The sequence below is a fragment of the Phodopus roborovskii genome, unplaced genomic scaffold (assembly GCF_943737965.1).
Source record: "Phodopus roborovskii unplaced genomic scaffold, PHOROB, whole genome shotgun sequence".
NCBI lineage: Eukaryota > Metazoa > Chordata > Mammalia > Rodentia > Cricetidae > Phodopus > Phodopus roborovskii.
The window spans coordinates 15,499,609-15,525,542 of NW_026125052.1; the positions used below are offsets into that span (position 1 = coordinate 15,499,609).

Below are 25,934 nucleotides of genomic sequence, written 5' to 3' on the forward strand. Positions count from 1 at the left end.
TAGAAAATATGTGATTCCCTAAAATAGTTGAGGGAGGGAGGAGAGAGGGAGAGAGTGCTCACATAGCAAATGAAACAGGAGGTCACATCTTCGCAATGAAATTGATAAAAATCCCAGGATGTTAACAAATTAAGAGGATACATATATTCAACAGTAAATTAGGAAACAAGTGAGTGGTGAACAAATTGGGTAAAAAAAAAAAATGTCTATTGGAGGGGCAGTGGTGGCGCACGCCTTTAATCTCAGCACTTGGGAAGCAGAGGCAGGCAGATCTCTGTAAGTTTGAGGTCAGCCTGGTCCACAAAGTGAGTTCCAGGACAGCCAGGACTGTTACACAGAGAAACCCTGTCTCAAAAAACCAACTCGTGTGTGTGTGTGTGTGTGTGTGTGTGTGTGTGTGTGTGTGTGTGTGTGTTCCAAGGAAATTAATTCACTATAAAAACATGTTTTGACTATGAATAATATATAGTCACAATAATGTAAATGTTTATCTAACCAAAACTAAACCTGTTAAGAAAATGGACAAAGTCAATGCCATATGAGAATTACATCCTCATCCTTTCAGACAGAGGAGGAAGCATTTATTGGGGGGAAAATGAAGCTAAATAATCAAAAAGTGGAAGTAGAAGATTGTCATTTAAAAGCAAACAAGAAAATACCAAAAGGAAAGAGTTGGGTTTGAAAGTGGGAGGTAGAAAGGGAGTTGGAAGCCAGCTGGGGAATGTAACACACATGCTCATATGCACACACACTCATACACATACATACACGCATGTGTGCACATGTACACACATACACATAATACTACTATATACATAACTTTCTTCCTCTTAAATTCAGGAAGACAGCCAGGAAAAAGGAACAGTGCCTGAGAGGTGTGGGCCATGCAATTAGTCAGGAAGAGTTGACTCATGGAAGCATCACAGGGAAGGGCCAAGCGCAAGAAGAAACCATCCCGGGCCCTTGAGGAAGGGAATGCTGATCTCCGTTTTCCTGACTTTGAGCAGGTTTGTGTGTGAAGGGATAACTGGTAGAAACTGGGAATGCAAGAGACAGATGGAAAGAGACACCTATCCCAGCTCCTGGGGGAGAGGGGAAAGGCTATAGACATGGTGCTAGCCGTGGAGATGAGTGAAGATGGGGAGGAAACATGGGTAGCAGATGTTTCCCAGGGATTCAACAGTGTCCAAATGAAGGAATTGATAAGGTAAGGAGGAAAGACAGGCTAAGAGAAGAAAGATTTTCATCTTGGCCATGACCCGGTCCTAAGCTCTGCCTTCCCTTCAATACCAAAATCACTGTGTGTGTGTGTGTGTGTGTGTGTGTGTGTGTGTGTGTGTGTGTGTGCTCACATAGTGCTTGTCTGTGTGTAGAAGAGCCATTCCCAAGCACAACTCTAAAGTTCAGAGCTCAAGTTTAGGCATCTTTGGGAAGAAATACCTAGACAGGTGGAATGGTGCCAACAGAAAGGCGTGAACTGTGGCCAGACAGAAGACCTGGGACAGAACTTCAAATGCCACATGCTGCGTCTTTAATGCAAATGTCCCCTATTCCAGGAGTTTTTAACCTCATAATGTCCCTAACTGTACCTGCCTTGCAGGTCCCTAGAAGAGGACAGTTAGAGATCCTCTGTAGAAGGCCTCACTTGGTGGCCATCCACACTCAAGAATATCTCCCCACCTTGTGTTCCCAGCCCCTATCCACTCCCTGAGGGCATGAAGAACTTCTGGAAGTCTCCTGAAAGATCTTCTGAAAGACAATCAGTTCTCTGCGTCTCTTTAAACATGGGGACCCCAGAGGAGGTCCTGAGAGGTTCCTTCAACTCTTTTCCCATCAGCTTAAACATGGAGACCAACCACACAAGTTTGCTTCAACCAGAAAGTCAGCTTTATTAGCCCATCACCAGCAGAGGGGAGGGGAGACAGCTTGGAACAACGCTAGGCTCAGGCCTGGCTCAGGCCTTCAGGATGGGTCAGGAGCTCTGAGTAAAGCAGATCAGTTCCTGGAGCTCTGACTTTGGCTCTGGCTGAAGCTGGATGAGCCTTGCTCCTTAAGGATGGACCGGGGCTGGCGAGAGGATGAGGAGAAGACTGCAAAAAAGGAGAAAAGTGAGGTGGGCTCTGGGAGCTAAGCAAGCTCCTGCCATGCACTCAGGGGAAGGGAGGGCCAGGGCTCTGGGAGGAGGGGTTTGGCCCTTAAGTCATGGAATCAGGCTTTACCTTCTCTGGAAGAATAGGACTGGCCAGATGAGTGTTGTGAGGAGGAGATTCTGGGACAAGGTAAGCAGGGAGAAATGGGAGCATTAGATGTGCTGGGAGTAGCAGCGGGCAGAGGTGCTGCAAACAGGGACTAAGGGCCAACTCACTGGGCGTCCTCGCCATCCAGCAGGCGGCGGTAAGTGGCGATCTCCTGCTCCAGCCGTGTCTTCACATCCAATAAGATATTGTACTCCTGGCTCTGCTGCTCCATCTCGCAGCGCAGCTGAGCCAGCTGCTCCTCCACACCGCTGATCAGACCCTGGATCTGGGCCAGTTGCATGCAGTATCTGCCCTTGGTCTCTTCCAGGCTGTTCTCCAGGGACGCTTTCTGTGAGCAAAGGAAAGGGGGAAAGGTTGGTGGTGATGGTCGCTGTGTCTGCACTTCTGGGAACTTTTTTTTTATTTTTGATAGACACATGGGTCTTGACCCCCAGCTGGGGGTAATTGGGGAAATATTTTCCTAACATTCTGGCTTCAATTTCTGCATCCTTTTATAATGGGTACCGTGACACTACTCCCAGTCTCATTCTCATGAAATGAAAAGTGGAACTGGATGGTGACCCTCTTGAGGGATGGTGACTGGGAACCTCACTGGGGCAGGGCAGGATCCGTCATACCATGCTGAGCTGGGACTGTAGTTCGATCTCCAGGCCCTGGAACACTCTGCGGAGCTCGGACACTTCACTGCGGCCGCTCTGTATCAGCTCACTGTTGGAGGCCACTTCTTTGTTCAGCTCCTCTGTCTGAGACAAGAGAGAGGAGGAGGTATGGGGCTCTCCAAAGCCTCCCAGCCCAGGCGTCCTGAAGGAGTATGGAGGAGGTAAGTCCCACCTTGCTAAAGAACCAGGCCTCAGCATCTCTGCGGTTCTTCTCTGCCATCTGTTCATACTGGTCTCGCATCTCATTCAGGATGCGGCTCAGGTCCACACCCGGAGCTGCATCCATCTCCACGTTGACATCCCCACCAGTCTGACCCCTCAAGGCAAGCATTTCCTAGGAAAGATCATAAGGGGGTGGTCATCTCTCCTGGGAGCCTCACCAAAACCTGCCCTCCATCCCCACACCATCAGCAGCCTCACCTCCTCATGGTTCTTCTTCAGGTAGGCCAGCTCCTCCTTCAGGCTCTCAATTTGCATCTCCAGGTCGGCCCTGGCCAGGGTCAGCTCATCCAGCACCCTGCGTAGGCCGTTGATGTCGGCCTCCACGGTCTGCCGCAGGGCCAGCTCATGCTCATACCTGGGGAGGAGAGAGATCAGAGCTACAGATAGACAGCCCTACTCTTTTGTACCTGCCCTCTGCCCTCTGCCCTCTGCCCTCTACCCTCTGCCCTCTGGCCAGTATGATGGCTACTCACTTGGTTCTGAAGTCATCAGCTGCCAGCCTGGCATTGTCAATCTGCAAAATGGGCTGTGCATTCTCCAGAGTGGCCGCGATGATCTAGAGTGGGGATGAAAAGATAGGTGGTCTGATCAGCCAGCCAGGGACCCTCTGCTCAAGGGAGAAGGATAGAGGTGGGCAACGGGGTCTCTCCAAATCACATGGCTGGCAGGTCAGCTGCTACGGCTTCCACAGACAACTGGTTACTCCTTCACCCACCTCAGGGTATGCATGCAGGGTGTACTTACATCTGCCACCACCCTATCCTGGGCCCAGAGATTAGGAGCTGAGATTCCACATAAAGGAGCCTCAAGAGCGTTAAGAGTTAGGGTCCCAGTTGCAGCTAAGGCAGGGTGTTCGAAAGGACCCTCTGCCATTTCTCTGGGTAGCTCTGAACATTAGTCTCCAAAGGTTTTTAGTCTCTTTCCTTATGTATCAGACTCTCTAGAAGTGGCTTCCTAAAAGCCACTACAGTTCTGGCCTCTCACCTCATCCACCAGAGACACCCACCTTACTCTTCAGGTCCTCGATGGTCCTGAAGTAGGGGCTGTAGTCTTTGACCTCACTGGGTCGCTGCCTCTGGTACCAGTCACGGATCTTCACCTCCAGGTCCGTGTTGGCCTCCTCCAGGGCACGCACCTTGTCCAGGTAGCTGGCCAGGCGGTCATTGAGGTTCTGCATGGTCACCTTCTCACTGCCCACCAGGAGCCCATCACCACCACCAAAGCCACCACCAAAACCGCCACCAAAACCGCCACCAAAGCCACCACCAAAGCTGCTGCTGCTGAAGCCAGCACCATAGCCTCCCCCAATCCCACAGGCTCCCCCAGAGGAGAAGCGAGAGGAGCTGACTGACAGGCCCCCATAAGTGCTGGGAGCCCGGCAGGATCCTCCAGTCAGGACAGTGGAAAAGCGGCTAGAGCCACCGCCAAGGCCACAGGAGCCCTTCATGGAGCTGGAGGAGGTGAACTGGCGGCTGCAGGAGGTCATATTGTCGAGAGAGATGAGAGCGTGAGCAAGTCAGCACGGAGGGAAGAGAGAACAGCTCAGGAAGGATGTGGATGCTGTGGGTGCCTCAGACACCAGGTTCCTTTATATATGCCTGGGGAAGGCGGGGCCCTCTGACTGCTGACTCTAGGTTCCCCTCTGGATTTCGTCACTCAGTCCCGTCCAACTCCCCACTCTGGATTATTCAGCCCAGGGTGGACTCTCCCCTCCATGCGCTGGCTCAGAGTTCCCACCCAGTTCTGGGGGTGTGGGGCCGAGAGAAAAAGACACGAATCAGAGCTAGTACTGACTAAGGCTGTGTGACCAGGAATCGGCTTCTGTTCCTGAAGCCTGAGGGGACAGCAACAGTAAGGCCTTGATGCAGGCAGCTCTGTGGCAGCCGCGTCCTCAGGCAGTGAGTCAACCTCTCAAGCCTCCCTGCCCACAGTGAGAACCTTGGGTGGCAGAAGCCCCGTTGATGCCCTCCCAGGCTGTCTCGGGATGCCGTCGTGGGATTCCCACATGCCATGCTGTTGAGCTGGGGAGCTCACTGCAGAGCCCGAAGCCCTTCACCTCCCCTCTCTGTGCCTGCTTTCCGTCCACAGGGACAAGCCTGGGCTGAGTAGCTGCAGTCCTTTCAAGTCCTAAAAATCAAAGGATTCCCTTTCCTGTGGGATCTAATTTGGGTTTGGAGGCTGCCTTTGAGACACCAGGATGTCCACTGTGGCATACACCTTGGCAACCGTAGCCTATGCAGGCACACACCCAACCTGCCTCGCTCACTGCCCAGTCTAGGAGGAGTTTGCCACCTCTCTGGGCCTACAGGATACATAGCAGTCACAAAGAAGCATGCCTGGAGGACCCTATCCCAGTGACCAGCCTCTTGAACCTTCTTCTGCAGCCTGGCTGCCTTTCACACCCACCTCCATATCCTGGCCTCTAACACGAGACTCTGCACCTACAGAACATTCCCTCCCAGTGCACAACTCCTCCATGCCACCTCCTGCCCTCACCAACTCAGGGCCCGCCTCTGTTGTCTATAGTGGACTGCAGTGGGCGGGGGGGGGCTCCATCCTGCTCCTAATGCTGTTTGTAATCTCCCACCCCCACCTCCATTCCACCTGCCCTGGGCCTCAGAGTCCCCGTGTGGAAACCATCTTGCCCCAGGAGCTGATCTGCAGCTTTCTGGTAGCCATGGTTGCAGGCTGGGCTTGGTGTTCCACTTGCTTCAGGGTGCCCGAGAGGCAGGCCCATGGAGGATGTCATTCCCACCACCAATCTACAGATGAAGGTGTGAGAACACAGGAGCTCAGGGGCCTCCCAGAACATCAACCCCTGAAGCCTCTGCATCACCCCGAACCTCTCTCTTGTCATCTCTCGAGTCTCGTCTTTTTATTGATCCCTGAACTAACCTTGTGGGTTGGAAGGACTACGGAAGAGCAAGAAAAGGGTGGGGGTCAACCATGGCCACTACTAGGCTTGTAGCCACAAAGCCAGAACTCTCCAGGCTCCCATGAGCCTTGCAGGCAGGGAGGGAGCAAGTAAGTCCAATGCTCACCTCCCTGTTTAGTAGGAGTCCTGGCCACGGTGGCCACAGTCTTGGCCTGAGAAGAAGGATGGAGTCTGGACCCAGAGACAGTCTTTTGGATGCCATGGGGCAACGCCCACAGCACTGGACCCTGTCCTTGCCCTGCCATTCCTTTCTTGAAGTGACAGGAGCTCAAAGAGGCTGGCCTGAGGCTGAGCTTTGCTAAGGCAGGAAATTTTGCTTTTTACTATCACAACTCACTATGGCCTGTTGGCCACTGAAACAGAGGCTAAAATACTCTGCAGAGGTCTCTCATCTTCTCTGGTCTTGACCCCAGCAGTAGCCTCCAGTGTCCGGCTTCAGGAAGAATTCAAACGGGACATTAGTAGATCAAACAGCAAAGAATTTAATCAGAGCAAGCGAGGAAGAAAGAACACACACTTTAGACAAGACAGGGCTGAGCTGCAGCAACAGCCTCCACACTGGCAGGCATGGAGCTTATATTTTCTCCTTCACTCTGTCACCTGCCATGTGCCTCTCCCCGGTGAACACTTCTATAAAAAGTGCTTTTCTTAGAAGCCCACTTTGTCCAGAATGAAGTCTATGTATAATATGCAAAATTGCAGTTAAAGGTTTAAGGACTCCTAAAGTGAAAAGTTTATTAGGATAGCGAGGAACAGACCACAGCTCTCCTGGAAACCAACCCTTGAGGTCTCTCTAATATAATCTAACTGGCAGGGCCTACCACCACCCATTAGCTCTTATATCTGTTTGGGGGGCCCTGAGCTAGCCCATCTGGAGTCAACCACCACCATTATCTTTATACCCTGTTTTAGGGCCTTGAGCTGGCCCACCCATGTCCCTTCTGTTCTCTCTTTGGGAAGCCTTTTTCTTCTGGAGCAAACTTCCTACTAGTAAGCACAAAGCTAAAACATGTGTTTGGAGGAGCAGACCTAGAAGGGAGAAGCCAGTACTACTCACCCAACCCCAAATTTTGGCAAAGGGATCTCAAAATCATGAGGGAACTAGTCTGTTGATATCTGGATGGGCCTGGAATTCATGTCCAACCACAGACCCATCTCCCTTAAGATTAGAACTGGGCATCATGATCATGGTCGCCAAAGGCCACCAACTGCAAAAGGTGAAATGTTTGCCCAAGGTTTAACAGCATGAAAGAAGGCAGACTCACACCCAGCACCAACTGCAAATCTAAGGTTCATACCAAACATATATATATAATCACAGAGTCAGGAACACAGCACTCTTGTAGTATAAAGTCCTATGATCCTATTAAGCTTGACTGACAGACCATAGCCACCCCAGGAGACTTCTGGAGAAATGTGATCCCCGTGGGACTTAACTATAAAGGAAAAGGCTACTCTATTGATGCTGACCATCGGAAGGGTCTTGGCAGGACAAAGTTGTGACTGGGTCTCAGGTGACCAGAGATAGCAGAGGAGTAGGGGACACTTCCTCTGGGCTACTGATGCCCATTAATCCTAAAGTTGTCGGAATCAGGACTATAAAGCTACAGGAGACAGGCACTGAGTCTGGTCAAGGTGGCATCCCTCCAGGCAATGAACTCCTCCCCCACTTCTGCCCTTCACCCCACCCCTTCTCAGGTATGAAGTCATGTCACACTTGAATTGGCCAGGAAACATCATTGGCCAATGCCACACCTCAACTCACAGAGGTTCCCAAACCAACAGATCATCACACTCTCTACACAGACTTCTTGCCTGCCCCAACCCCTGCTTCAGCATTGCCCAGGACAAGCCTGGTCTTGGGGCTCTTTTACAAGCTCCCCAAGGGATTCCCAGGCTGGAGAAGGAGGAGGCAGCTCTGGGAGCTGTGAGATGAAGGGGTCTAGAGAGCCTGATAAGACAGAGGGGCAGTTGCAGAGGCCCCAGCCCCTAGTAGAAACCTGGTGAGCCACAACAGAGCATCCTGGAGTCCGGGCAATCCGCCCAATCCTCGGGAGCCTGGGTTTTCCTCTCTGGGAATGTGGGAATCACATCACGTGTCAGAGTGGAAACGAAATAAAGCAAATAGACTGCTAAGCACTGCCTGCAGTTATTCAATAGGGTCTATAAAACGCCCACTGTGTGCTGACTCGAAGAACAAGACAGAGAAGCTCTCCAAATGTACAGGCTGGTGAGAAAATTTGGTAAAGGCAGTTCTAGTGTTGTGTGTTTGAGTGTTGGTGCTACACAATCACAAAACAAATGCTCACTCCAGACCCTGGTTCTGTGACTAGTCCTGGGCCAGGAGGAATGGGCAGGGGTCAAGCCCTTTCCACACTCCTCTCCCTCGTGCATGGCTGATATCTGCCACGGAGAGCACCACTGCTGAAGGCCCGGAGCCTGAGGCTCTATCTATGTGGCCTAGGGGCAGAATCACCCTGCTTCTGACACCTCTGTTCCCCTCAACTCCTCGTGAGACCCACAATGCATGAGGGTCAAGTGTACTGTCAGGCTCACCCTTGTACCCTGTTCAGCAGTCCCCGGGAGAGAGCAGCTCTGAAGTCCCCAGAGTCCCTGGAGGCCAGACAGTGTCACTTCTTCCCCTAGACTGAGCGCAGAACTAGGCGCATGCTGCTCTGTGAACATCACATCCACCTCTCTGCAGAAATCTACCAGGGGTTAGTGTGCTGGCAGGAGAATCGCAGGCCTGGCTACCGGTGACACAGGTCTGTGTCTCCCACAGGAAAGGGAGCTGGGGCAGTCACGCACCTGTAGCATCTACTGCAATGGTGGGATCTGGAGGTGTGGGCAGACAAACAGTGAACCCTCTGCGGAGTCTCAGCACTCAGTCCCCAACCCAGGCTCTGGCACTCGTCCCTAGTAACCTTAACCTGTCTGAGATGCTCTGGGACAGTTGCTGAAGTTTCTTACATAGTCCCCTAGTGAGCCACTCAGTGTGGCCATCTGACCTCCTGCTGTAGACATGGCTGTTCCATGGGGAAGGAGCACAGCCCAGGACTGTCTCCAGGCCTCCCCTCCACACTGGCTCCTCCTCACACCAGTGAGAGCAAATCCTCGGCCTCCAGAAGGTGAAAGCCCTTCCTGCTTTACAACTGAGGGGAGGTAGGAGATGGATCCATGCCCTCTTCACAGAACAGAGCCATGTCCTCTGCTTATCCTCTCCTGATAAGTCAAGATTCAAGAAAATAGCTGAGTCACAGCTTGTCAGAGCCTCAGTGTGCCTATCCAGACAATTGGGCACCTCTCTCCAGTCTCCCTGCTTCCAGGGACTGGGGTTCAGATAAATGAACTCACTCCTCCAGGCTGGCTCTTCTGGTTATGGCTAGATGCCCAGCAGTGGCTGGGGGAAATGTACCTGCTGGTAGGCAGCTGAGATGTACCAGCTCGATTGCACAGAGCCTGAGCACCTTCGAGGCTCCCGGATGCTGCGGCAGCCCAAAAAGAAAACTCACATTCCCACATCAGCATCACCTCTCATCACCCCAGATCACTACACCACTCTCTCGCCTTTCATTTCCTGTGCCCTCCAAGGTCTCGGAGGGGCCTGTGACCTACCCAAAGTCCAGCAGCTGCAGCTCTTGCCACTGTCCCCAGCTGCTCCATGTCAGCCTCCCCTGACCTCAAACTCCCACCACGTCAGGCCTCTGGGACTCTGACCCCTACAGTGCCTTTGCCCCTAGGTTCCACTCTCACCACCCGGCACTGGGAGAGAGAAGGTATCTCTGGATGCTGGTTCAAGATTCCCTGATCCCAAACCCCTCTAATAAGTTTATACAGGGAACCCCTTTTTCAACTTCTGCCACCCCCCCCCCCAGTCCTTGAAGGAAACCAGGGAAGCAGCTGCCTTGCTCAGTGGCTTCCAGATTTTACTCAAAGATGTCTAAGGGCTGGGCGTTGGTGGCACACGCCTTTAATCCCAGCACTTGGGAGAAAGAGGCAGGCGGCTCTCTGTGAGTTCGAAGCCAACCTGGTCTACAGAGCGAGTTCCAGGACAGGCTCGTAATACAGAGAAACCCTGTCTTGAAACCATCCCCCCCTCCAAAAAAAAAGATGCCCAGGTACCAAGGGTGTCCCTGACTCTGCTGCTCATAGCTGCCACCAGAATGAATCTGGTCTGGCACTCTGGGGGGTCCTAGGCAGGAACTGACCCTCTTCTACTTCCCCAGAATTCAGTTTCTGTCCCTCACCTTCACCCAGGTAAATCAAGGGTACCCATCACCAGGGAGAGGGTCAATGCTCCCTGCCATGGCCCCAGTTCACCCCTATTCTTAGCTGATAGCTCATGTGAGGAGACATTGAAACAAAGAGCCCATTCTTTCTTCCCATCCCAACTAGGAACCTGCCTTTCTTTTCCAAGAAGCAGGGGCCTCCTGTTCATCCCCATAGTAAGAACATAAAAGCTCCTCTTGTGGGTTCCTAAGACTCCCATAGGAACCTGAGCCCTGAACCCACCTACTCTACCCACATGGGAAGGTGTGCCTCTCTCCATCCTGGCCCACCTCCTCTCTCAGGGAGGAGCCAGGGATTGGATGAGTCATCCCTAGGGAATCCGGCTCCTGCACCTGAGATCTTCCGGTCCATTTATGGGTGAGAAATGAAACTGCTCGGAAGGAAGGAACTGTGTGACTGCCTGAGGTCATGAGACTGCACACATCACAAGAGAGAGGCTACCTAGAAGCCACCCATGATGCACTGACTCTACTCCAAGGCTGGCTTGGCCTGGACCATCCATCCCACCAGGGGGAGATGACTTCAGGTGATACTAAGCTCTCTATACCTAGTCTAAGATGATCTATGCCCTTTATCTACAAGAATGATGCTGGATGTCCACAGACTGCTTCCCTTGTACCCTACACACACACACACACACACACACACACACACACACACACACACACACCAGTGTGCCCCTCCCCAGTGTCACCATGGTCATTTCAGTGTTCAGAACAAAGGACACAGTTCACATCAGGTCAAGAAGCTTTAATGGCATCAAGCAGGGGAATGCCAAGAAGAGGCTGAAGCGGGGGACTGATGCTGGAGAAGGCTACAGGCTACCAAGCAGAGAGGGAAGCTGCCCCTCTCTGGCGGGCCTCAAGGAGCTGGCCAGAAGGAGCTGAGTCCTTAGCGGGTGGTCTGGTGGACCTGCTCCCGGGATGAGATGACTTTGCCATCCTGGACCTCTTCCACAATGGTACGCACCTGACGAGTGGTCACAGCTACAAGACAAACAGACACTTGGGCCGTGAGCAGGTGAAGAAAGCCACTCTTGGCCCTCAGTCCCCTACATGGAAGCCAGCATCCTACCCCATCCTCTCCTAAATACTGCAAAGTCTCTGTTCATCTCTCAACACCACATTGTCATACACCCTCCTGCCCTCACTTGCCTCCCTGCCATGGGATCCCTGTGTGAGCCGTGGTCTCCTGGATAGGCTGCTTGGTTCTGACCCACGTTCTCCTTCAAGAGAGTAGCTAGGTAGACAGTGCTGCATGAACCGAGTCCTATATCCACTCCTTTGTAGCCTCCAGTGCTTAGACTATGTTCCCAACGCCTCCACCACATGGAGATGCCCAAGACAAATTCCAGGCGCTAATCATCTCTGTTATACTAGACACCCCAGAATTAAGATAATAAGCCCCCCCAGAAGACTGAGATCTGGAGGTCAGAGACAATAGCTCTACCTCCCACCTAGCTCTGGCCCATCTACAGGGTATCAGGAAGAAAAAGATTCTCTCCATCAGATGAGGTCTACTCATCACACTATCATCTCCTGGGCAACCAGTCCTCTCTCCATGCCCTCATCAAACCAGCCTTTCTCCTTTGATCTTTCTTCTGAGCATCAATTCTGAGCCCTAACAGGTTCACTCCTCCTATGCCTACTGAGGATTAGCCATCATTCCCTGACACTCCTTAGGGACTCTGGCTGGGCAATGTGTTAGTAGCTTCCTGCCTCATGAATCCCCCTACCCCAGCCTTCATTCACCAAGATACTTACGTTCTTTTGGCTTGTACTGAGTCAGGCTGAAAAAAAAAATTGGAGAGATTAGATGAAGTCTGAGAGTTCCTTCCTCATCCCTAAAACCCTCACCCTGTGGCCTCTACTCACTGGGCATCCTCTCCCTCCAGCAGACGGCGGTAAGTAGCGATTTCCTGTTCCAGACGAGTCTTCACATCCAGCAGGATCTTGTACTCCTGGTTCTGCTGCTCCATCTCACAGCGCAGCTGAGCCAGCTGCTCCTCCACACCGCTGATCAGCCCCTGGATTTGGGACAGCTGCACGCAGTACCGGTTCTCTGTCTCAGCCAGGCTGCCCTCCAGGGATGCTTTCTACAGGAGAGTAGGTGGTGGTCAGTGAGATTGGCAGGTCTGCCTCCCAGGGGCTGCACCCATCCCTCTGCATAGCAGCAGCACCCCTACCATGCTGAGCTGGGACTGCAGCTCAATCTCCAGGGCCTGCATGGTGCGTCGGAGCTCAGAGATCTCGCTCTTGCCGCTCTGCACCAGCTCGCTGTTGGTGGCCACCTCACGGTTCAGCTCCTCGGTCTACAAACAGGACACAGGACTGAAAGGATGAGCCTGGACCCTCCTCCAAGTCAGATGCTCCATGCCCCCATGCCATATGTTCAGCCCAGAGACCAGGCAGGCATCTTGGATCTATTCATACTCCACCCCTCAGCTGTGACTACCTTCCTGACCTCCCTTGAGCCTGTACGGGTCTTGCCCTCAAGCTCCCCACATCCCAAGCCCTGAAACATGCTCACTGAAACATTATAGTTAATCTCTACAAGCAGGAGGTGATAGAAAACAACCAGCCAGGACATGTAGCCCAGCCCCTGGCTTCTTAAGTGAAGGTGGAAATTCCCAAGGTCTTTACCCTTCTCCCTGATTCCACAAGGCAGGCGCCTCCCACTCATCCCCCAAATGACTGACTGGATTACACCAGCTCTGTTGATGCAATGAGCGATCCTGACTCTGTAGAGTTCACACAGTTTGACCAGGGTAGGGCATCCCTAAGATGACATACTGCTGTCAGGGCTCAGGCCTGAAGCCTATCTGGACTGCAACAGCTCTCACCTTGCTAAAGAACCAGTCCTCGGCATCTTTGCGGTTCTTCTCTGCCATCTTCTCGTACTGATCACGCATCTCTGACAGGATGCGACTCAGGTCCACACCAGGAGCTGCATCCATCTCCACATTGATTTCGCCGCCCACCTGGCCTCTCAGAGCGTTCATCTCCTATGAGAAGAGGGGATGAAGATGTGGTCCTCTGGACCAGTGTTGGCTCTACACTCCCAAGCCTTCCACACCCACAACTAGGTCTGACCCCCTTCTCCAAGACCTTTTGATCTGCCCAGCATCTTTTCTCTGACCTTCCTGTGAGTGTGCGTGTGTGCGTGTATGCGTGTATGCGTGTGTGTGTGTGTGTGTGTGTGTGTTCTGCATGGACTCTATTCCCACCATCAGTCTGTGCCTCCATCATTAGACTAAAGACTCTCCAGGAATATCTAATTCTAGGCCTTTCCTTCCAATCTCTAAATGCCTGTGAGGAGCCCAGGTTTAAGGATTGGAACCAAAATGAGCATTTGAGCATCTCCCTCCCTCCTCTACTATCATTGTGAATGAGGCAAGGGCAGGGGAGAAGACCCCTATGAGGCCCAGAAGGTCCCTAAGATGCAGGGATGCATGGAAGCTCTGGACCACAGGAACCAGGGCTCCCCAGAAAGGGCATCCCTATAGGATGACTAAGCCCAACAAGAACTCCCTCCCACGCCCTCGACTGTAGCCCAGCCCCAGGGCTCTGCCACCCACTCCTCATCTTCTCTGACCTGCTGACCCTGCCCCCTCACCTCCTCGTGGTTCTTCTTCAGGTAGGCCAGCTCCTCCTTGAGATTCTCGATCTGCATCTCCAGGTCGGCTCTGGCCAGGGTCAGCTCATCCAGCACCCGGCGCAGGCCATTGATGTCAGCCTCCACGCTCATGCGCAGGGCCTGCTCTGTCTCAAACCTGCAGTGAGAACCAGAAACTTCAGGCCAGGCTACTCTAACACACAGGTCTCTGACTGGTGTCACCCCTGCCTTCCCTGTGCCAGAGCTGGAAGGACATATGAGGGAGAATCCGAGGGTGGAATGGAAGCAAGTTGCAACCCTGAGCCCAGGGACTGTCGCAAGGCAAGACCCCCATGCCCACTGGTTTCCTGACCCTCCTCTGCCTCCCCCTCCCCCAACCCTCTTCAGAAGTTGCTGTCTTTGCTCCTCCAACTAAGGGGTCAGTTCCCAGCTCCCATGACTTCTCACCCCCGTCTTCGGGGAAGTCAGGATGAAGAAAGGGGCCCCAGAGAGTCCCCCCCAGCTTGTAACCCTCTGGTTGGGACTCACTTGGTGCGGAAGTCATCAGCTGCCAGACGGGCATTGTCAATCTGCAGCAGGATGCTGGCATTGTCCACAGTGGCCACGAGAATCTGGGGAGATGGTGAACCATTAGGTCATTGAGTTTAGAGTGGCTCGGCCTAGGCCCATGTTCTGAACCGGGCTTCCTGACTGGAGGCTGGGGTTCACTGCTGTCAGAGAAAGCCCCTCCTCCTGCCAGCCATTCTCTACACAGAGGCCAGACAGCTGAAACTTGAAAGCTGTCCCTAGTGCTTGCTTGCTCATGCAGACCCTCCTCAAACACAAGCCTGGTACCTGAAGGGGAGGGGGACAGAGCTAGAGAATGTCGGAATTAACCTCAGGGCAAAAGCTCTCCCTGAACTCCAGAAAGCGTGGACAGGCTGTGAGGAACCCCCTATTTGCCTACACCCCCCCCCAGAAGCCATCACTTTGCGTGTCTCTAAAAAAGGTGGCTAGAGGAGCCCTATCCTGCAGGAACTCCACACCAGAAATCACTAACCCTGGTAAATCTGGGCTCTGCTCCTCAGCCCCACCTTGGAGATCTTGAGGGACAAAAGAACAAAGGAGAGCCAAGGAAGCCAGAAAAGAGAAATCCCCTAAATCATTTCCCATGGGAGTCTAGAGCCCCGCCCCACCCCCTCCCGTTTCTCTCTTAGGATTGCTGTGGAACACACTCTCAGACCTCACTATCCAAATGCCTTCTCACTGGGACACTCACAAACCCAGCTTCATGCTATGGAACCAGCCCTTCACCTATGCCCTCGTGGTATCATTGACACGAGGCCTTAGGACTGCCCAGTACTCCAAAGGAGCCCTGTGATGCCAGCTTGTTTCTGGCCCAGCCAGTTGCCCCCACAAGCTCCTAGAATCTAAATCAGAGCCTAGCTGCCCTATGGCAGCCCCCGCCCCCCCCCATGGACTCCTGGCCTTGATGAGAGCAGGAAGTGGGTGGTCCGTGCCCCTCCCGCCAACAACCCTACCTTGTTCTTCAGATCCTCAATGGTGTGGTAGTAGGAGCTGTAGTCACGGGCCGGCCCTGGAGCCTGCTTCTGGTACCAGTCACGGATCTTCACCTCCAGCTCAGTGTTGGCCTCCTCCAGGGCGCGCACCTTGTCCAGGTAAGAGGCCAGTCTGTCGTTGAGGTTCTGCATGGTGGCCTTCTCCCCTCCAGCCAGCAGCCCGTCGACACCCCCAAAGCTGCCTCCATAGCCACTGCCAGTGCCGAAGCTGTAGCAGCTGGAGTAACTGTTGCTCCCAAGGGCACTGGCCAGGCCACTAGCTGACCCCAGCCTGCAGGAGCCTGCACCCAGGCTGCCAGACAGTCGGCAGGAGGTGCGGGATGAGCCGCCACCCAGGCCAGAGGAGCCCTTAATGGAGCTGGAGGAGGTGAACTGGCGGATGGTGGTGGTCATGGTGGCAGCAGGCAACGGATGTGGAGCTGGAGGGCTTGGGAGGAAGAGAGGCGCCAAGGTGCGTGCTGCGCTGGGGCTCGCCTGCTTCCTTTATAGGGCAGCCAGTGGGCGTAGCGATTACAACAGATTCTCTGCTGTTTCCATTCCCCTGGGCTTTCATCACCACTGGCCATCGGCCAGCTCCCAGGTGGCTGCGGGCCCCCTCCCCTCCCACCACTAGGGCTCTGCCTCATTTCACCAAACCCTGTGCTGGGTGTCATGATCGTATGCGTGTGTCTGTCTCTGGTCTCGGGCCTGTCACCTGTGATTCAGGCAGGCCCTCCAGCTACGCTTTCCCATGACCTAATACGGACAAGAGGAGTGACGACGTCACCTCTACTCAGCCCTCCCAGGCAGCTGCCACCCCACCTTGATGGGAAAATGAAGTGGGGAGTTAGGCACCACACACACACATACTTAAAATAGCTGCCCTTCTCAACATGTCACCCCATACATGTGAAAAGCCTGAGTCTGGGAACTGGAGAATCAGAAAGACCGGTTACCGATCCTGACTTGAGATCTGGGACTAAACTCACCAGGCCCACCACACAACACAGAAACTACCTCAAGACTCCAGTTGCCAACACAGGCAGGAAACTGAAGCTTAACAAGGAATGTGGTGTCCAAACAGGCCCAGCTCACGCAAGGAGTGGGCTGGCTTCCTTGCTCTTCACTCAGCGACAGCACCCCCAACCCAAGTCACGCCTCTAAGCAGCCCCAACACCCAGGGACACATCCTGGGAAGAGGCTCCCCTTGGCCAGTTTTCTGGATCGGTCCCCATCCCTGGGTCCCCTAGGAAGGCCAGACTTCTCCTCCAGACCTTTCCCTACTTCCTTCCTACAATACAGCTTCCAGGACCAGGTGGGCAGAATAGAGTTCAGCTACAGTTCAAGAGTAAACAGAGCTAGTATGGGAAGGGCACCTTATTAAAGGGAATCTGTGGAACCATGAAGGGGCTGTCTCCTTCCATATCCCTTACCCTCTTCTGTATCCTGAAACATCCCAGAGGAGGAATGGACAACTCAGATCCCAGCCAAGAGAAAAACTAAAATCCTGCCAGGTTCCCCACGACACAGAGCACAACATGGTTGCCCAGGGTGGGCCACAGGACCCACCCCATGGCTCCACCTAGCCCTGCCTGCCATCCAAAGCCCAGCCCTAGGTCCCAGGGTCCTGACAGGCCTGCTGGGCGGAATGTGGTCTTGTTTCAGGCTGCCAGTGGGTACCTCCTCCCAGACAGGTCTAGACAGCCCCCATCAGCAGCTGGGAAAGATTTCCCCAATAGCCCAGGAGCTGCCAAGCCACCAAAGCACACAGGACGCCCCCCACACTAACACAACACAACTGCCCCACCCCACACACACCCCCAGGGAGCCAGGTAGAGCCGGTCTGGCTTCTCAGGCTGGCTTTGAGACTGTCGGGCTGCCACCCCCTCATCCATCAAGGCCCTCGACCACTCTGAGAAAGTCACCTTTCCCAGCCAGACCCCTGTTCCTTTGTTTTAGTGAGGGTGTCCTCTAACAGGTGTGGTACCCATAAAGTCTGCAGGCCCTCCTGGGGACCAGCACCAAGAGCCAGCCCCAGAGGCAGATTCTTAGAAACAGGATGCTCCATACATCCACCCTCCATCCTTCCACCTCCTCCCCTCTTGACTTCCAAGGCACCCCAGGCCTGGATGGAGTGGGCAGAGCAAGTAGGCAGGTGACAAGCGATACCAGACGCTTAATGAACCCTCCCCAGCCCCTCAGCCCACACTGCTGGAGCTGATGACCAGACAAATGATGAGTTCAAGGACCGGCTTCTTTAAAGCTTTATTAGCAGCTCCCGCGGTAAACCCAGGAGGCCCCTCTGTAAGGGGCCGTGCAAAGCAGACACAAGGAAGCACAGTTAGCTCGCGGGAGCTCAGGCCTGCAGGAGCTCAGGCTCACGGGAGCTCTGGCATGGCATGGCAGTAGATGCAGGGAGCTGCAACCTCCGTCCCTGAGGCTGGACTGTCACATGAAGAATAGGACCTCAGTGGGTGGAGCGGTGCACCTGCTCTCGGGAGGAGACCACCTTGCCATCCTGGACTTCTTCCACAATGGTGCGCACCTGGCGGCTGGTCACCATGGCTACAGATGGCAGAGGAGGGAGGTATAGGGAGCCTCAGGCAGGAGCCCCTACCAAACCTGCCACCTAGCCTGTAGCACCCTTAGTCTCCCCCAATGTCCCATACACAAGGCAGGATAGTCTTACCTTCTCGGGAGGGCTGCGAGGTCACAGATGAAGAGTATTGACTAGCCAGGCTGTAGGGAAAGGGGACCTGTCAGCCCAGAGGTACCACAAGCCAGCAGGGCCCTGGGAGCGCTTTGGGAAGGGTCAGCAGCTGGGGAGGCCCCAAGAGTGAGAGGGATCACACACATTGGGAAATCATAGCTAAGAGTTCACAGAAAACCAAGGTTCTAATGCCACAGGCTCCTCAAAGCAGGAGGGGGGAAAGAAGTAGCCAAGGGCACGTTGTGGCTATATTGTGGCTACTAAACCAGAATTTACAAGGAGACGCTGCACACGTGGAGTTTCCATATCCTGCAGGGCCCAATAAGACTCCATTTAAACAAGAGAGACTGTCTAGACTGTAGACAAAATTCACCATTATTGGGAAACTGAGGCTAGAATGTGTGACTAAGCATGGAGACCCCAGGACACTCTTGGCTTCCCGCGGAGACTTTTATCAACAGTCCCAACTCCAAATCAACGTGTCACTTGCCCTGTACCTCACCTTGCCCTGGCTAATGATGTCACCAACGCACCAACCAGTCATCCAAACCAGAACCCCAGGGTCATTGCTTCCCACTCCTCCACATGCTCCCTCAGCGTTTATTGAGTAAAAACCTGTGAGCCATGCTCACACACACACACACACACACACACACACACACACTCGGGCATCCTATCCCACTGTTTTTAGGGAGACCTCTCTTCTATCAACACAGCCCCCACCCCTAGCTCTCCAGACGCTGGCCAGACTCCCTGTCCCAGCCTCCTGATGTCTCTCCTCTTCCACTCTGACCCATGTCTCCCTCCATAGCCAAAGCAATAGCCAAAGCAAATATTCCCGAAGGTCTAGGTGACCACTCTTCTGCTCAGTGTCACTCTGTGGCTGCCCATGGCCCACAAGACCTAGCCTGCAGGCCGTCTGTTGGCACTTGATGACAGTCTTCATGGTCAGGACCACGCCTTTCTGTTTCACCCCACACACCTCCACATTCACATCTGACTGTTGACATCCCTTGAACAAAGCGGTGTCCAGCCCAGCCTGGTAGGTGCCTAGGCCCCCCCCCCCACTCACTGGGCATCCTCTCCTTCCAGCAGGCGGCGGTAAGTGGCGATCTCCTGCTCCAGCCGGGTCTTTACATCCAGCAGCAGCTGGTACTCATGGTTCTGCCTTTCCATATCGCATCGCAGCTCACACAGCTGCTGCTCCACACTGCTAATGAGGCCCTGCAGCTGTGCCAGCTGCGCCCCATAGCGTGCCTCTGTCTCTGCCAGGCTATTCTCCAGTGATGCTTTCTGTGGCCCAGGGGACAGGTAGACACTGAGACAAGAGCTGGGCCCTTCCCCACAGGACACACCCGGAAAGCAGTCCCACCTGGGTGACTTATACGTGTTTCATGGACAGTTAGGCAGTAACCAGGGCAGAGGGTCCCATGGGGTGGACTGAACCTGTTGTTTCTGGTTCTCCCGGTGGGGGTTCTATGTGGCAAGGCTCAGCAGAAGTGACAAGAACCAGGTAGGACAGGGACGGTGACCCACCATGCTGAGCTGGGACTGCAGTTCAATCTCCAGGTTCTGCACAGAGCGGCGGAGCTCCGTGATCTCTGTCCGGCTGCTCTGCAGGGCCTCCGTGTTAGTGGCCACCTCACGGTTCAGCTCCTCTGTCTGGAAAGCAGAGTGAGCACAGGGGCTAAAGGAGGCTTTCAGAGGGGACCGAGGATGGGAGCTGTCCCTAAGCCCTGTCCTCCCACAACTACCCCTCCTTAGGCTCAGAAGAGCTCACAGGTGCCTGCATCCAGAGTCTGTGCCCACAAGGAACACGTGCTGCGGATTCAGCACCTGCAAGGGAACCTTGCTGAACTGCAACAGCTCAACACAGGCACTGGAGACTATTGGTGTGCTAGTGACTGTCTCCAGAACCCACTGTTCATTCAGTAGGTGTTTATCCAAGGCATGACCTACATATCCAAGCACACACATGCGGCTAACACCTGTGGTGGGTGGAGCCTGAGCCAGGTTGGGTGGCCTGGATCAGTTCCCCGGGCCGCAGCCATAGCCACAGGGGAGCACCTTGGATGTCTGAGCTTTTCCAGACATCACATTAACTTTAAAGCCTGAGCATTGGTCTAAGTGGTTTCCAGAGAGTCTGAGAGTGACCCAGGCCATGCCAACAGGTTGCATGTGCACCCACACATGAGCACACCTGCCCCACATGGCCACCCACCTTGGTGAAGAACCAGTCCTCGGCATCCTTGCGGTTCTTCTCCGCCATCTTCTCATACTGGTCTCGCATCTCATTCAGGATGCGGCTCAGGTCCACACCCGGGGCCGCATCCATCTCCACGCTGACGTCCCCGCCTACTTGGCCACGAAGGGCATTCATTTCCTGGGCAGAGAGGACAGTGGAAGATCACCCAAAGCCGTTCTGGGAAGAGACTCTGGTCATCAGGGGAACAAACAGCCAGCCAGGCCAGCAACTGCCATGTAAAGCTGTAGACACATGACCCTTAGCCATCAACCCTATAGCATAAGCAAGGGGTTAGCCACCTTTTGGTGGCATCCATCAAAGCCAGACCCCATTAAGCAATTCTGGTCTCTTGGAAAAACACAATTTTGCACTTAGTCTCAAAGTTAAGGGATTCCCTTTCTGGGTGTCCTATACTTGCAAATCAGGGAAGGAAACGACCAAGGCAGGACTAACAGCTGCATGAGCCCAAGTGGGGTCTTAGACTTCCATCCTTGGACTGCACTCTGCAGACATAAAACTCAGAAGTCTCTAGAAAAAGGAGTCAGAAGGTTGGGAGTAGCAGAGATGTGGGGTCAGACCTATGGGTGATGGATACAAATCATGCACAGGGTGGGGCCACTGTGCAGCACAGAATATGTCCCTAACCCTCTCTGAGCCTCCATTTCTTTGCTGCCAAAAGAAGAGGGCAGGAAACTCTTCCTCCCAGCCACACTGTCAGTAGCTGCAGTGAATCAGTTTTAATGCTGGGCAAACGTGCCTTGTTATAATTAATTACAATAATTAGCACTGTGTGTTAGCCTGATTCACTCATTAGTGAATTAACTGTCCCCGCACAGTCAGCCAAGCCTGCAGGGATGAGCAGAAGTCTCTTAGGAGGAAGGGCTCACTAAGGGTCAGCACCAGGCTAGGAGCCCACTGGTGATATGGACTGGACCTAGTACACAGACCCAGCCACAGAAGTTCTGTGGTCCCAGCTCCACAGCAGGCTTCTCCAATGTCTCCAAAGCTGGCCTCACCTCCTCATGGTTCTTCTTCAGATAGGCCAGCTCCTCCTTGAGACTCTCAATCTGCATCTCAAGGTCGGCTCTGGACAGAGTCAGCTCGTCCAACACCCTACGCAGGCCATTGATGTCAGCCTCCACACTCATGCGCAGGTTCAGCTCTGTCTCGTACCTGCAGGGTTGAAGTTAGAGGGCATGTCCGCACACACGTTTGGGCTCTATGTAGAGCAGGAACCCACCACCGGCTCCCTGGTCCAGCCAGTAGGCACAGACTCACTTGGTGCGGAAGTCATCAGCCGCCAGGCGAGCATTGTCGATCTGCAGCACGATGCTGGCATTATCAATTGTGGCTGCCAGGATCTGGAGATGACAGAGAGCTCTGTGAGCAAGCAAGCACCCACCACAGAGCCCCCACACGGCTCTGATGTACCTTACTTGCATGCAGCCTTGCACAGGAAGGGCAATGAGGGGCCCTGTGGCCACCTCCTTTGAACACCCAGCTGTGGTTTCAGGAGCTTCCCGGCCCCCACCAAGTTCTCACCTAGTGATGGGACATGACACCATGGTAAGGATTCAGGCATTAGGCTAGCCTGCCCCTGTCACCTGGCAGAATGCACTCAGGCCAGCCCATGGTTCCGTAAGTACTAGTCTGCAGGCAGGTGTAAAGGACCCCTTTAAAAGTCAGGCCCCTGCCCACTTACGCTCTTTTCCTCTCTCTCCTGCTTTCGGTTGGCCACCAGCTACTCCTCTTCTTCTTCTCTTCCCCCCTCTCTCCCCCCTCCCTCTTCTGTTCCCAGTACCTCTATGTCTCTTCCCTTCTCCCTCACTCCCGTTTCTAAATAAACTCCTCATTCAAGCTCTATCTGCCTGGCCTGTTATTCCCTCCCGCCTCGGTCACCCTCACCCGCTACGGAACCTGCTGTGCTCTCCCAAGTGGTCCCTTACCTTGGGACCCTCACTCAGGACCCCCACCCCCTTCTCCAGCTTTTATTCTCATAACTGCAATGAAAGAACAACCACCATGACATAGAGAAACACGCATCCATCTGTCATCATGGGGTCTAAGATGCCTGGACCGTACCCCCAACTGATTCATTTCCAGGCTCGGCCCTGCCAACTCCCCTCCCCCATCTCACTCACAACACTTCTCAATCTCTGAGACAACCTTATGTCAGTTTCCACAACATTTTTTTATTAGATTCTCCCCACTACACTCAGGGAACAAGGCCATACCTGTCTGGTTCTCTTCGGACTACCCAGGCCTGGGCACAGTGCCTGGCCCAGAGTCAGCCCCCAGGGTATATTTGTCTAATTAATTATGTGACTAATTAATTGATTGCTGAGGTTATGACCAGCCCCTCCTCAAAGCCAAGGCAGAGCCCAAGAAGATACAGGAAGTTCATTTACTATTACTGCTGCTATCAATATTGTTGGAAATGCCCAAGGCTAGTACCCAGTGAGGGGGAGTCATGAGGTTGGGAGAAGAGAGGGGCACAGAGAAAAACTCACCTGGTAGCAGGAGCTAGGTGGAAATTGCTTAAGGCTGACCCAGGAGGAAGATGTCCCATCAGAGCCACCCTGTGTTTAGGGTCACCTCGGCCCCCTCCAAGACCCTCAAGGCTCTGAGTCTCATGCAGTGACCTGGTCAGGCTGAGTCTAAGGGTCAGGTCGCTTCCCTCCCCTGCCTCACCATCTGTGGCCTGCAGAGGCCTAACCCCACCCCCAAACTATCTACCCAGAAATCTAACCAGAACACTGAGAGTAAGGTGTGGAAACCCCCCAGGGGAGGGGGGACTCCACTGTAAGGAGGAGGAGGAGGTGCTGGTTAACCCCAAAGCACAGAGCAGTGACTCATCAGGACTCCCCTGGGTTCCCCCGCTGCCCCAACAAAGCCTGGAATCTGATCTGGCACAGCCAAGAGCTCAGCTTCCAAGGGAGATTACAGAAATCTCCTGCCAGGTGGAGGACTAGGGCAGGAGTAGACAAAGCCCCTCCCTGGGCTGCTGTAGGGCAGGAGTAGACAAAGCCCCTCCCTGGGCTGCTGTAGGGCAGGAGTAGACAAAGCCCCTCCCTGGGCTGCTGTAGGGCAGGAGTAGACAAAGCCCCTCCCTGGGCTGCTGTAGGGCAGGAGTAGACAAAGCCCCTCCCTGGGCTGCTGTAGGGCAGGCTTTCTAACCTAGAGCCAGACTTGGCCTCGCAGCTGCCTTGGACCAAAGTGGGGCCATCCTGTCTCTCAGTGACCCTCAGTTCCTGCCTTCCACTAAGACTCAGTGGAAGACCCTCGAAGAGCATGTTTGTGTTAAGACCTGAGCAGCCACATTTACAGAATGCTGAAGCCATTTTCTTAGAGATCAAGAAAGTACATGGGGGAAAGAGATGTGATCCTCTTCAGTCAGGCTAGCTTGCAGCCGGAGTTGAAAACCAGACCCTGCCAGGTGTTGGTGGCTCACACCTTTAATCCCAGCACTCGAGAGGCAGAGGCAAGCGGATCTCTGTGAGTTCAAGGCCAGCCTGGTCTACTGATAAGAGTTCCAGGACAGACGCCAAAGCAATACAGAGAGACCCTGTCTCGAAAAATCAACGAAAGGAAGGAAGGAAGGAAGGAAGGAAGGAAGGAAGGAAGGAAGGAAGCCAAGCCCCAAAGTAGCCATCAGAGGAGGGAAGGAGGGAGACCTATAATTAACACAGTCTTGAGAACACCCAGACTCTGAAGTCAGCGTAACAATCAAGGCATAAACTGAACAAAGTATTGAAGAAACACCAAAATTCTGGGGGAGAAGACAAACCATCCGTTGAGGAGGGCTATCTGGAGAAGGGTGAGGAGGCAGGAGAATAGCTCCAGAGGAAAGGTAGTACCTAGCCTCATGTTTCAGCATCCATACCAAACACCACCCGCCTCCCAGACCCTTTCCCAGGCTATTCTCTATAGCTGCAATGCCTGCAGCTGCCTTCAATGTGTCCTGAAGTCACCCCCACTCTTCCTCCACCACCCACCCCAGATAAACTCTCTGGGAAGAGAAGAATTCTCTTTCCTCCAAACCCTTGGAGAGTTCCCAAAAGAATACACAGCCCAGATACCCCACTGGTTCAGGGATATCCCCAGAGATGTGAGAGCGGGAGAGATGAATGACCAAGTGATGGAGGTCTATGATAGAGAGGATGTCTTCTGCTATGGAGACAGAGTGAGTCTGATCAGGACCTTGAGCAGACAGCAGAAGGTAGGTAGGGGAATCCCACCTTGTTCCGCAGGTCCTCTATGGTCTTGAAGTAGGGGCTGTAGTCACGAGCAGGTCCAGGGCCCTGCTTCTTGTACCAGTCACGAATCTTCACCTCCAGGTCAGTGTTGGCCTCCTCCAGGGCATGCACCCGGTCCAAGTAGGTGGCCAGACGGTCATTGAGGTTCTGCATTGTCTCCTTCTCACTGCCCCCTAGAAGAGCATCCGACACACCAGAACTGGAGCCAAAGCCCCCACCCAGGTTGCAGGTGTAGCCACCACCATAGCTGCCTCCCAAGCCTGCTGAGAATCTGGAGGATGTGACCGACATATTGCCACAGCTGCCACCTCCCAAGAGGCTGGGAGCCCGGCAGGCACCCCCAACACGGACAGAGGACATCCGGGAGAATCCCCCGCCAGGAGCACAAAGGCCCTTAACGGAGCTGGAGGTTGAATATTGGCGGATGCTGGTAGTGGTAGCCATGGTATCTCCAAGTCTGGTAACAGGGTCTGGAGTGGATAATAGAGACCATGGGCTACCCTTTATAGCCAGGATGAAGGAGCATTGAAACGCTGGCCCTTGAAGTTCAAGCCAAAACCCCAACCTTGTAATTTGTATCTGTTCCAGATAGTCACCCAGGGCCTGAGGCTTGGGCTTGACCTGTGTAAAACATCCCCATATCCTGAGGCCCCCTCCTGTGTCTGTCCAGGACTGGGCATCAGTGACCTCTTAGTGGTCCATTGTTCTGTTTCAGAACAAAGATGGTATTAGAACTATAGCCCCAGGGCAGGGTGATCCTCCATCCTCAACCTCAATTAGGCAGCTGAGCTCATTCTTAGGGGAGGGGGAGAGTCCAAAGAATCTAGCCCAAGAGCAGGGAAGGGCCTCAAACAAGGCTCCACAGGCCCAGGAGCTAGGAAGCTGATCTGGCCCCCTACCTGGCATTCCAGGATCTCAGGGAGAAAGATGTGGATACTTGTTCCTGTATATGATGGTCCTGGTAGGGCCCCCCAGTCTAAGTTGGGGGAGCCCCCAGCTCTCTTGAAACTATTCCAAGCCTTCATGGTAAGATACAGTCTCAGACTTGGGGACTCCTCACTAAGAAAGAAGACACATGGCCACTGGCCAAGGGGAGATTTAGTACAGACTCCACAAAGTTGACCTCTGACCTGCACGTGCACACCATGGCATGTGCACACACACACAATAATAATTAATCATCATCATCATCACTGCTATCTCCCA

The 25,934-nt window shown here is 53.7% G+C and overlaps 3 protein-coding genes across 3 annotated transcripts; all 3 read right to left on the reverse strand.

The window, feature by feature from the left end:
- Positions 1-1,864: 1,864 nt before the first annotated feature.
- Krt16 (keratin 16) lies at positions 1,865-4,654 on the reverse strand. The gene is made up of 8 exons (XM_051176706.1): positions 4,146-4,654; positions 3,613-3,695; positions 3,338-3,494; positions 3,090-3,251; positions 2,876-3,001; positions 2,366-2,586; positions 2,220-2,269; positions 1,865-2,090 (listed from the first exon to the last, which is right to left on the reverse strand). The coding sequence occupies exons 1-8, from the start codon at positions 4,623-4,625 to the stop codon at positions 1,996-1,998; spliced, it is 1,374 nt and encodes a 457-aa protein (XP_051032663.1). The 5' UTR covers positions 4,626-4,654; the 3' UTR covers positions 1,865-1,995.
- Positions 4,655-11,099: 6,445 nt separating this feature from the next.
- On the reverse strand, positions 11,100-16,003 carry Krt17 (keratin 17). Its single transcript, XM_051176749.1, has 8 exons — positions 15,500-16,003; positions 14,508-14,590; positions 13,980-14,136; positions 13,207-13,368; positions 12,550-12,675; positions 12,239-12,459; positions 12,128-12,153; positions 11,100-11,350 (listed from the first exon to the last, which is right to left on the reverse strand). Exons 1-8 carry the CDS (start codon positions 15,929-15,931, stop codon positions 11,256-11,258), a joined length of 1,302 nt encoding a protein of 433 aa, XP_051032706.1. The 5' UTR covers positions 15,932-16,003; the 3' UTR covers positions 11,100-11,255.
- A 1,916-nt stretch (positions 16,004-17,919) lies between these two features.
- LOC127216168 (keratin, type I cytoskeletal 42) lies at positions 17,920-25,172 on the reverse strand. Its single transcript, XM_051176763.1, has 8 exons — positions 24,711-25,172; positions 21,751-21,833; positions 21,489-21,645; positions 20,449-20,610; positions 19,764-19,889; positions 19,300-19,520; positions 18,207-18,256; positions 17,920-18,082 (listed from the first exon to the last, which is right to left on the reverse strand). The coding sequence occupies exons 1-8, from the start codon at positions 25,170-25,172 to the stop codon at positions 17,985-17,987; spliced, it is 1,359 nt and encodes a 452-aa protein (XP_051032720.1). The 3' UTR covers positions 17,920-17,984.
- Between the last annotated feature and the right edge of the window lie 762 nt (positions 25,173-25,934).